This window comes from Antedon mediterranea, chromosome 2, assembly GCF_964355755.1.
Source record: "Antedon mediterranea chromosome 2, ecAntMedi1.1, whole genome shotgun sequence".
NCBI classification, from domain to species: Eukaryota; Metazoa; Echinodermata; class Crinoidea; order Comatulida; family Antedonidae; genus Antedon; species Antedon mediterranea.
In genome coordinates this window covers 37,838,103-37,849,510 of record NC_092671.1, presented here as the reverse complement: position 1 = coordinate 37,849,510, position 11,408 = coordinate 37,838,103, and the positions used below count along the sequence as shown (strand labels likewise).

Below are 11,408 nucleotides of genomic sequence, written 5' to 3'. Positions count from 1 at the left end.
TAGAAATGATCGGTCTGCCGCCCTCTATATTTTTTATAGAATTTTTGTTAAATAATGTTCCAAAAATGCAGATGATACGTTCTGAAAGATGCACATTTAATTATATTTCCGAATAATTTATCACGCAAATATCACGTAAAATTGAAGCTTTGTGCAAATAACAAATATTGAATAGCTTAAATAATTACTGTGGTGATTCACATTTAACTATTGACTAAGACTTGAAAAAGGAAACCATATTCTTTAATTATGAGTATTTTTTTAATATTTCCATCATGTGATACAATATTGACTGGATTGTTTTAAATAACACACATCATTGGACATGAAATCTTTGGCCAATTTTAATCCAAAGAAAAAAGGTTGTTTACAATTATGAAACCTACAATAATATTATCAATACATTGCACAACATTTTATACCATTTTCAAGTAGAAACAATATTAATTATTTATAAAATGTCATTACCATGACAACAATTTACTTATTTTATTTATTCAGACCTTTTCAATACTGTGTTTATAACATTTCATGATTTTGAAAAAAAAAAGAAGCTGTATTTAGAAAATATTCCATGATCTGCATAAAACTGGTCCCGTACAATTACACAGAACATAAAGATGATTAAATTCAAACTGGGATTATATCAAGAAATGCTAGCTCTGTCTACATTATCAAACTTTATGTGACAGAAAAAATGTGATGTGCCCATATATAGACATGATGATGTCATATCACTGCCATATTTAGGCATATCACTACCATATTTGAGCACTTTTTTTTGTCAAACTAGTTTGATAGTGTATTGCAGTATTCAAAATCCCTGAGGCACTGTTGTACAATAAGGCAATTATTGTACTGTACATTAACAACATATACAAATTCCCTATATTGTTGTCATTTAAACTTGCATAGGAATGTAATATTTTATGTTATCAAAATTCCAAACAATTCACTCAAATTAAACTTAAAATATGATAAATTTGCATGTTGTGGAAATCGCATGAATCTTCTCTCATCATTTGCATCAGTTTTAAACCATATATGGGCACATCACACTAGTTTGATAGTGTAGACAGAGCTTTAGATTCATCAACAAAACATGTTGAAGTTGTATCATAAAATCCTAAAGCTCTGTCTACACTATCAAACTACATAGTTTGACAAAAAAGTGTGATGTGCCCATGGACATGATGATGTCATATCACTACCATATTTGGCCACATCACATTTTTTTTGTCAAACTAGTTTGATAGTAGACAGAGCTTTACAGAAATGCATATTTTCGTGTTTTGTCAATTAATAAAATAATATCCATATCAAGTTTATAATTAGTCTAATGTTAATTCTAAATAATATATGTATAAATAATCTGTTCAGCTGCACTCTCTAAATATATCTCTTATGGCTTCTACCTAATACCATATATTACTGTATTTGGAAATCCTTTAGTACTCTGTCAACAATCACATCCATTTGACAAGTTCCTAACTGTTTTTTTCCTGTTCATTTTTGTTTATACGCCATAACTTTATTTTTCTTTTTATCTACAGGTTTCCCCCCACAAGTCAACATTGCTGTTTTTTATATCCACTCATTTTTCCTCTTGTGATATTTGTTTATGGCTTTAGCTAATCCCATATATTATTCAGAACCATTAATCCATTTTGTACTCTGCCAATAATCCAATCAAATTGACGAGTTCTTCGCTGGTTTTCTCCAGTTAAATTTTTGTTTATATGCCATAACTTCTTTTGTGTTTTTATCTACAGCTTCCCCCCCCCCCCCACTTCAACATTGCTGTTTTTTTAAATATCCATATATTATTTTGAGTCTTAATTGCTGTCGGAATCTATTGGTGTTTCGGTTGATAATACTTTGATAATTTCAGCCTTTTGAGATGGGGTCATCTTCTGGGTCATGTGGACGACTGAATCCATCACAACTTCTGGGTTTTCATTTACAAGTCTGAAAGATAAATATTAATCATTTAATAATATTTATTATTTTACAGTACTACACAATTTGGATACTTATATCTAAAGGTATTGAAAACATGTAAAGCTCTGTCTACACTATCAAAATAGTTTGACAAAAAAAGTGTGAATTGCCCAAATAGGGTAGTAATATAACATCATATCCATATATGGGCACATCACATTGTTTTGTCACATAAAGTTTGATAGTGAGACAGAGCTTTAGAAATTGTTACTTGATATCTTTATTTGTTTTACAGTATCATCATAAAGATAGAAGTATTGGGAAAGAGCAAGTTACAAGCAAAGAAGTTTTCTTATTGCGAGTATCCAAATGAAAGCTTAAGGTGCCCCAAAAATTGTTCCATTAAGCATGTATCAAAATTACTAAGTATTTACTGACGTCCAGGGAGTTACAGTATCATGTTTATGATCTCCAAACTGCATTCAATCAACTCATTACTATGTAGTGTAGTGCAAATATTAAAAATCGAAAACAGATACCATAAAGGGATACAAGAAAAACTTAAATACCAAATGAATAACCAAAAATGCAAAATCCACTAGTGCCTCATTCCCAAATTGTGCAACTTGGAATGCTCAACGGCTTGGTTTTGCTGACCTAACTTACTTGCGAATTTGAAGAATTAGTTGGTCACGCCTCACTGATTGAACGTTATCTAGGATACTGGAATGACCTTTAGTGACTTGTTGTCTTTCTTGGTCCAGTAGCCACTCACTTACAGCTTGGTTGTTGTCCCATAGATATGCCTGTTTAAAATAAATAAAATCATTTCAAACAAAATCCACAGTGTGTCTACTAAATGTACAAATTAATTACATACAGTATTTCAACAAAAATATGCAGTCAACTCTCACAATACCGGACTCTCTGAAAACAGAAACTCTCCTAAAACCAGACTTTTCTTCAAAAAGTCCAAAATTAATTTTTAAATTTTCTGGAAAACCATACATATTAGGCCGGCCCAAAGGTGTCCGGTATTGGGAGAGTTGACTGTGTATTCAGAAATTTAAATTACACATTTTATTATACAAGACAATAACAAGTCATACCTTAGGGGCGCCTTGGTCATCTACAAACCATCTTCTAAGCATAAACTTAATCTCAACATTTGACAGTGTATCGTTAGCCTTGCGTATCAGAGCACACACTTTGTATTCCAGCAAAAGTCTACGCACACGCCAGTAGAAGAATTTACGAGAATTCTTCCAATGTAAACTTTCCTGCAAGAATAAATTAGAGAGAATGATAAAAAAGTGATTATTAAATTCATTTACCAATTTATTATAATTCTGAATATTCTTACTTTAAGGCCGTGTTTGTGCAGCCAAAAATTAACCGATTAAATGCCTGTGGAAACAGCGTTTAATCGAAAAATTAACCGATAATTATCTCATTCACATCGGATAATTATTGGATAAATGGCTGCAGAAACACGGACTCTAAAATAGTATCCGAGTAAGATGTATACATGATTATTATTCACTTCCAATAAACACAGAACAAACAGAAGATTAACCAATGTCGTTTGTCATCTGTTTTCAGATAAGTGAACATTTACCAAATTAAGATTGCTAGCAAAATCTTAATGACTTACTGATATAACCCCCTTCTCTTGCATTCTGCCAGCGGTATCGTGAAGATCAGCGAAGTTGACGGCAACTTGATGGTAGATTGGTAGCAGTAGTTCCTCTCTCTCCCTTAACTTGGACTTGATTTCTGTATAAAAACAACACAGTATATTTTTATGTGTCAAAACAATTACTATCCCAGGCATTTAAAGATACATCAGCTACAGAAGTCAGATTATGTATGTAAAATGATTTGTGTAAACGTACCATTCTCTTCCTTATCAATTAGTCCTTTGACCTTCAATGATTTCTCTAATTCCTGGTACTTGGGGTCAATCCTCCGCATGGCCTTTAGTAAATCTCTTCTCTTAAACTTTATCTCTACCGTGCCTTCAGGTTCTAAGACACCACCCCTTAAAAAGAAAGCATAAATCAATAACCATATAAAATATGAAATATAAAACATAAATATAATAAACACATTAAAGCTCTGTCTACACTATCAAACTAATTTGACAAAAAAAGTGTGATGCTCCCCAATATGGTAGTGATATGCCCAAATATGGTAGTAGTATGCTTAAATATGTTAGTGATATGAAATGATCATGTCCATATATGGGCACATCACAGTTTTCGTCACATACATTTTTATAGTGGACACAGAGCTTTAGTGTTGATAAAATAAAAAAGAAAATAAAGTGTAGTATTATTACCGTGAATCAACGTCAGCGTACATCTCCATGTGTTCTGGGTTGATTGTAGGGTCAATGACCACCCATGACCCTCCTCTAAGTTCACCATTTGGTGGGATGTATACCATCACAGGCTGTTTGTACTCTACCAATGCATCTACGATGTATGACCCATACTTCAACACCTGCTCATACATATCTGAAACAAAAGTTATACAATGTTAATTTTGTAACTATATAAAAAAGAAATTCATACATATATTAATACATTAACAAAATAAAAGTTTATATTTTTCTATTTTCATGCTGATATCCTCCTCCCCCTCTCTCCCCAGTTTCTCGCCTTAACAGTTGATATTCCTTTTAATAAAATCTAATGTGCTTATATTTCTGTAATTACAGGTATGTTATCTAATTTACATATTATTCAAGATGTCAATTCAGAATGGTTACCTTTCATTCCTCCTGAGAAACCTCTCCAATTAGCAAAGATGATAAGAGGCAATTCTTCACGGTTGAAATCTTTGATTGCTTGTGCTGTCTTGAAAGCAGAGTCAGGGAACCAGACCATACCAGCTTGTGCTATCACCTATAATACATAATACAACAGGTTACTATCACAGAATACAACACTAAAGCTCTGTGTCCATTATCAAACTTTATGTGACAAAACAATGCGATGTGCCCATACATGGACATGATGATGTCATATCACTACCATATTTTGGCACATCACTACCATATATGGGCACATCACATTTTTTTGTCAAACTAGTTTGATAGTGTAGACAAAGCTTAGAGATCACTGGTGATTAAAATGTGATTGATTATCTTTACCTTGGATTCTGTGTCTGGGTTGCCTGGATCAGCTGGGATATCCAGATTCACTGTTCTTGTTTCAACAGCAATAACACCCATTGGGATTCCACCAAGTCTACAGAAGCAAACAAAACAAGCTACTACTTAGTGCACTCAATAACATAAATGGATTATAATATTTAATACTTTTTAGTAACAAAAATAGCTTTAAGCTCTGTCTACACTATCAAACTTTATGTGACTAAAAAAAGTGATGTGCTCATATATGGACATTATGATGTCATATCACTGCCAAATTTGAGCATATCACTACCATATTTGGGCACATAACACTTTTGTTTGTCAAACTAGTTTGATTTAACTTACTTAGCTCTGCCAACTACAACTGTTTGTGCCCATGGCTGCATAATCTCCATGAAGGAATCTTTGTCAAAAAATCCTGATTGCCACTCATTAGCAATATCTGGAATAAAAAATATATATAATTAATGTATAATAGAATAAGCAATTTTGAATGAATACGTAAATATCAGATTTAAAAATATCAATACTCTTAAAGTATATACAATTAGGGGTTGTTTGTATAACATATTTTCATTAAGTATTTTCACAAACTATCCATTTAAAATTTATTATTTCACTTATAAAAAGACAAACGAAATAGTTAATTTTAACAAAAAGTATTGTTTGAATGTTTTGATCCATTTTTGGGGTCAAAATCAATTTAAAATTAATCTAAAATATACTGTAGTGTATGTGAAGGCAGAGATGTTGTACCTGGATGAGGGCGCCCTGCCAGCATATGTCTCGGATCATAAGGCGTTTTTGTCGGAACAAACTGGACATCTCGTTCGACGACATCAATGCTTGGTACAACAGGAACGCTAGCTCCTTTGTGTTTTGGCATGTATGAGAGCCATTTGAGAAGCGTGTAAACACCGTGGAAATCGTCACGTGCAACAGCGTGGCTTACTCCGTTGTTATGCATGATCTGAATACCGCCAAGTTGATTGTTTGACGTGTAAACATCACGACCTAGAACCTAATTATGAAAAACAGAATATTTATCAAAGCATAAGAAGGTAATTAAAACAGAAATATGGAATTTTTAAATTTTTATTTTATTCATTTTTCAGGTACAAACAACAACATATAAAACATGACAGCGGTGCAGCAACCTGTGGATTGTCATGAATGCCAAGTACTATCGAATTGGCTCTCCATAAATTTAATTGAAAAAAGAGAGGTATTTTCTTAAAACTACTGATTCATAGCCCTTTGAACTTTGACATGTTCTAGTGAATGAATATTCATAGCTTATCATACCTTATTAAGAGCTTGGTTGCCAGTCAGGATGATAGGCGAGTTCTCCACCTGGATGATTCGCTGGCCTAGACGTACAACATATGAACCAATACCAACTGCTCTACATGTCACCTGTGAACAAAACCAATTTACATGTGAATCTATTTTCTTATCAAACTACTGTCTGGTGGCCATGACTTAAAGTTGTCTCCAAACTATTTTGGTCTCCTTCTGCACACTTTTTTTTACTAGTGTAACTTTGTTTTTTTCAATGTCAATGTTATGTGTGTGTGCAGAGAAACAATAAAAGCCATGTTAATTATAATTCTTAAAATACCCACCATGTTTAGTGTGATCACTTCCTCATAAGCTCTAGATGTACCACCAGCAATCATCCCACTGCCCCTCAAATTCTCAACACCTATTCCATCCTCTTGGCCTAAGAAAAAAATATGTGTATGTCATGGTTAATAATTCAAATTATATATAAATCATCTTTATTATTTAGATACAAGATTACTACAGTACAAACAGAAAGAAATTGCATTGAAATGGTTGCTAAATATATTAAGCACAATAGGCCTATATTATAAATTATCTTAATATAATTATGAAAAAAGATAAAAATTTACCAATGATGTCAGTAATCTTGTATCTGGATTCTCCCTCATCCTCCATATGAACGGCATGGACAGAGCCATCAAGCTTTTTATAGTCTTCTGGAGTCAAATATAAATACTTAAAACCCTGCGAAAAATAAACAATATTTGTAAAATAGGAAAGTGAATTATAAAAACAATTTTCATTCTAAAATGTCACAACATTTCAAGTTGATCAACGAAAGTATAGCTCTGTCTATACTATCAAACTTTATGTGACAAAAAATGTAATGTGCCCATATATGGACATGATGATGTCATATCACTACCATATTTAAGCATATCACTACCATTTTTGGGAACATCACACTTTTTTGGTCAAACTAATTTGATAGTGTAGTGTTTTAAGGTAAAAATTATTGACATAAATTGGCTCTTATTCTATACCTTCTCTGGTGCACTAGGATCATCCCATGACACTTTGAACAACTGCTTAACCTCCTCTGCAAGGCCTATCCTGGCACCGCTATTGGCAGACAAGTAAATCCTTGGAATACCCTGAGCACGGGCCAACTCTGATGCTCTCTGTGAAAAACATTAGTACAGAAGTAATGAGATGAGATGTGATGACAACATTCCCTTGTTGATAATGAAAAATAACTACTTTTCAAGTATAAGTTACAAAACAAATAATTCATTTTATTATTATTTTTAATTATGGTAAAGCAATCAGCAGAATCTCACCTCAAAGAGATTGTCTTCTTGCGGCCCAAATGATCCTATCTGGTGAGTGATGTCATTGGCAATACAGACAACATCTCGACCATCTGGATACTCTGGAGTTTTAAAGGTCATTTTCCAAGCAACCATACCGATCTGAAACAAAAAAATATTTAAAATGTTGAATTACATAAAGTTGTATTCGTTTTATGTCAATATTTATTGATTGGAAACTAGATCAAACAGATGATTAAAAACTTACCGTGTTTTCACCGTGCATTCGATTCATGGTGATTATTTGGCCATTGGCATCAAGTACAAGCTCAGAACAAGTGATCTACAAGGAAACAAATACAGCAATGTAAACATCAAGCTTACATAAAATACGTAACATCTCACTGGCTAAACCCAGGGGCCTATGGGGGCCCCCGAGCAGTACCCAGAGGGAAAAAAAGGCATTAAAATATGTCGAAAAGGGCTAAAAACGCCTGACGCCTCCAGTGTTGAAGGGCTACTTAGGGTTCCTAATCCAGGGGTCTCGGACTTCTACATTATGCCACTGCATAATAGTATACAGTTATTGAACAGGGAGAACATTTTCACGAGTTGAAAAAGATGGAGCTAAGTACACAAAGTGAGAGATTTTTTTCTTACTACATCTTCTGGGGCCTCTTCTTTACTGCCTGAGAGTTTGCTGTGTTTGTTCCACATTGAGACCAAGTTCTGTAACAATCAATGAAATTCCACTGTAAAGGTGTTCTACGAGTTTGTGATATTAGAAGATTAGAAGATACTATCTCAATAAAACAGAAATATATTCTTTATTTTTAATAAATATGTATTGTCCCCCAAAACGTGAAAAATGAAGATTAATTTAATTAGACTTTGAATAGGTTATTTTGTAGTTTTAATAAATGTAATCACTTCCATAGAAAAAAAAGGGAAAAAAATATAAAAAATATTTAAATTCAACCAAAACCCTATTGGCTGGCAGCCTAATTTGACTATTTTTTGCTATAAATTACATTTTTTCAGATAAATGCATTTTATTTTTATCCCATTTTTGGTCGAAGCCAAAATGGCATATTCAATTAAAAATTAAAAGACTTTTTTTTTTCAGGGGGACAATACACCTACACAAGTAAAACATACACCTACCTTTTTAAACATGTCTGGGTAGTCGTACACATAGGTAGTGTTGAACTTGGATGCATTGTATCTTTTAAGTTGTAGGTGATCTTTGGTCATGTAAGACATATTTAACATGCGTCCATGTAATGGTCCTTGTCGTGGTCCCGCGGATACAAACTTTATCTGAAAATAAAGGTTAAGAAATTAATCAAATTTGTTATATAAAATTGTTGTTATATTTGCCTGTAAATGGCGGGAGAAAAGACTGAATTGTTTAAAGCTCTGTCTACACTATCAAACTAGGTTGACAAAAAAATTGTGATGTGCCCAAATATTGTGGTGATATGCTTAAATATGGTAGTGATATGATCTCATCATATCTATATATGGGCACATCACATGCTTTTGTCATAGTGTAGGCAGAGAATTACAGACTAACACAATCTATGAGAGACTGATGAGATTTTAATAACATACACAATATTTACCTTATTAATTCCTATACCTAAAATAATAATTAATTGAATTTAGTACATTATATTTTAAACTCTGTCTACTAGGGAGGTTTCGCAACCTTACAAATACGATAACGAAAACGGATACGTCATACATTTGTGAAACTTTTGAGCTGATCCCCTTTTCATATTCGTAAAGCGTATTTGTGTTGACGAATATCACCAGTCATATTCGTAACTACAAAACGAGTATAGTTTTTGATCTATTTTGCACATTTTGCATTTGAATCAGGAATGATTCATGATTATAATATAATTATAGATTTATTGAAAGTAATTTACTAAAGTAATTTACTAAAGCGTGCAAAGGAACTGGCCACCCTACCACATAATGCCGAGGCTTAGTACAATGAGCTCCTAACAGCTCATTCCCCTACGTTCAGAGAACACGGGACTCACCTTTACCTTTTAATTTACTAAAATGCCAAGTCAATTTTGATAAATAGCAGTTTTTAAAGTCCTCACTCGCTTTGATGTTACGCTAGGCCTAGGCAGGCAAGGCCCAAGCAACACGTACCTGCGCTTCGCTCAAATTTACCGCAGTCATATTTTGGACGCGCCTCAATATTTCGTTGCCATGCGAAACAGATTTTGTTATGGCTTACGAAAACGAATACGTGTGCGTGACGTATCCGTTTTCGTTATTGTATTCTTAAGATTGCGAAACCTCTCTACTATCAAAGTTTATGTAACCAACAAAATGTGATGTGGCTATATATGGACATGATGATGTCACATCACTACCATATTTGGGCACATCACTACCATATTTGGGCACATCACTACCATATTTGGGCACATCACACTTTCTTGTCAAACTAGTTTGATAGTGTAGTCAGAGCTTTAGCCTCATTTTTGCTTAAACAAAACTGACCATGCTTGATGCCATATCGGTCACTTCACGGTACGAGCTGATGTCCAAATTATAGCCAGACTCATTGGTTATGAAGAAACGCATTGCTATTGGTGTACTGTTGGAATTCTTCCTGTAAATTTACGTAGAAAACAATTCAAAAGTTTATAAAAATAAATATAGAATTTGGATACACGATATAATTGTAAACATTTCTTCAGTGATTATAGTGTGATTATTGTGTTATTGGGTAAAAAGGCTTGTTTCCTAAATATTGTGCATAAGCATAAGCAATCTTGGTCATTGCAACATAGTCTGAATGGATATCATTTCTAGATATCATAGACGAAACATTAAAACAACTATGTATTATATATGACTACAAACAGTTATTGCCAACAATGTTTTGTACATATTTAACATTATATTAAAGCAACCATGTATTATATATGACTACACACGGTTTTTTTGCCAACAATTTATATGTATTGTACATATTTAACATTAAAGCAACAATTCCAGCAACAAGTGATCAAAGGGACTGTGGACTAATTTGTTACACCTTTTCAACAACATTCTTCTCCCCTAAGGGTCCCAACGTGTCATCAGCAGCCAACTATGGCGCCATTACGTCTGTCCACGACAGTGTGTGTGTATGAACTAGTACACCGGGGTAACCCCCTACTCGTCTCGAAAGATGTACTAGGTTCTTTAAAGTGCACATGAGCCAGATGTACACCGGACCTACGGTTTATAGTCCTTATCCGAGAAAACTTGTTCTACCACCAGAACCATGGAGCGAGTGAGCCTCGAACCCTTGCCGATGTTATGGATATGGATTACGGTTCCACTGTCTTAACCGCTCGGCCACACTCACTCACATGCATTATATATGACTACACACGATTTTTTGCCAACAATGTTTGTACTTACTTAACATTAAAGCGAAGTTCAGCCTGCAACACTCGTAGCTTCCACAGTCGTGAGCCATAGCGCAGCACCATTGATCTCATGCTTTCCTCAATCTTCATTGGGTCCATAATGACAGACGGGACAAAGTTCAAGAAGATGTGGTTGCAGTCTGTACGCTTAGACTAAAGAACATAAAGATAAATTAAAGAAAATAAACTAAAAAATGTATAAAATAAACATTATTTTATATGGGTTTGCTGTAAATATTGAAGATGTTTTGTCCCAAAAAATAT

General features: G+C 33.7%; 1 protein-coding gene across 2 annotated transcripts in view; it reads right to left on the bottom strand.

The window, feature by feature from the left end:
• Window positions 1-265: 265 nt before the first annotated feature.
• Window positions 266-11,408, bottom strand: part of LOC140040985 (acetyl-CoA carboxylase-like) — a 36,880-nt gene continuing 25,737 nt past the window's right edge. For both annotated transcript variants that reach the window (XM_072087307.1, XM_072087308.1), the window contains 20 exons: window positions 11,137-11,297; window positions 10,225-10,336; window positions 8,863-9,018; window positions 8,359-8,427; window positions 7,967-8,041; window positions 7,729-7,860; window positions 7,432-7,569; window positions 7,018-7,132; window positions 6,727-6,824; window positions 6,407-6,517; window positions 5,858-6,122; window positions 5,447-5,543; window positions 5,099-5,195; window positions 4,715-4,850; window positions 4,283-4,460; window positions 3,837-3,982; window positions 3,596-3,717; window positions 3,051-3,221; window positions 2,608-2,747; window positions 266-1,968 (listed from right to left, as the gene is read on the bottom strand). In XM_072087307.1, the coding sequence (XP_071943408.1) occupies window positions 1,836-1,968; window positions 2,608-2,747; window positions 3,051-3,221; window positions 3,596-3,717; window positions 3,837-3,982; window positions 4,283-4,460; window positions 4,715-4,850; window positions 5,099-5,195; window positions 5,447-5,543; window positions 5,858-6,122; window positions 6,407-6,517; window positions 6,727-6,824; window positions 7,018-7,132; window positions 7,432-7,569; window positions 7,729-7,860; window positions 7,967-8,041; window positions 8,359-8,427; window positions 8,863-9,018; window positions 10,225-10,336; window positions 11,137-11,297 (2,652 nt within the window). In that variant the 3' untranslated portion in view covers window positions 266-1,835. The remainder of the gene's footprint in view (window positions 1,969-2,607; window positions 2,748-3,050; window positions 3,222-3,595; window positions 3,718-3,836; window positions 3,983-4,282; window positions 4,461-4,714; window positions 4,851-5,098; window positions 5,196-5,446; window positions 5,544-5,857; window positions 6,123-6,406; window positions 6,518-6,726; window positions 6,825-7,017; window positions 7,133-7,431; window positions 7,570-7,728; window positions 7,861-7,966; window positions 8,042-8,358; window positions 8,428-8,862; window positions 9,019-10,224; window positions 10,337-11,136; window positions 11,298-11,408) is intronic.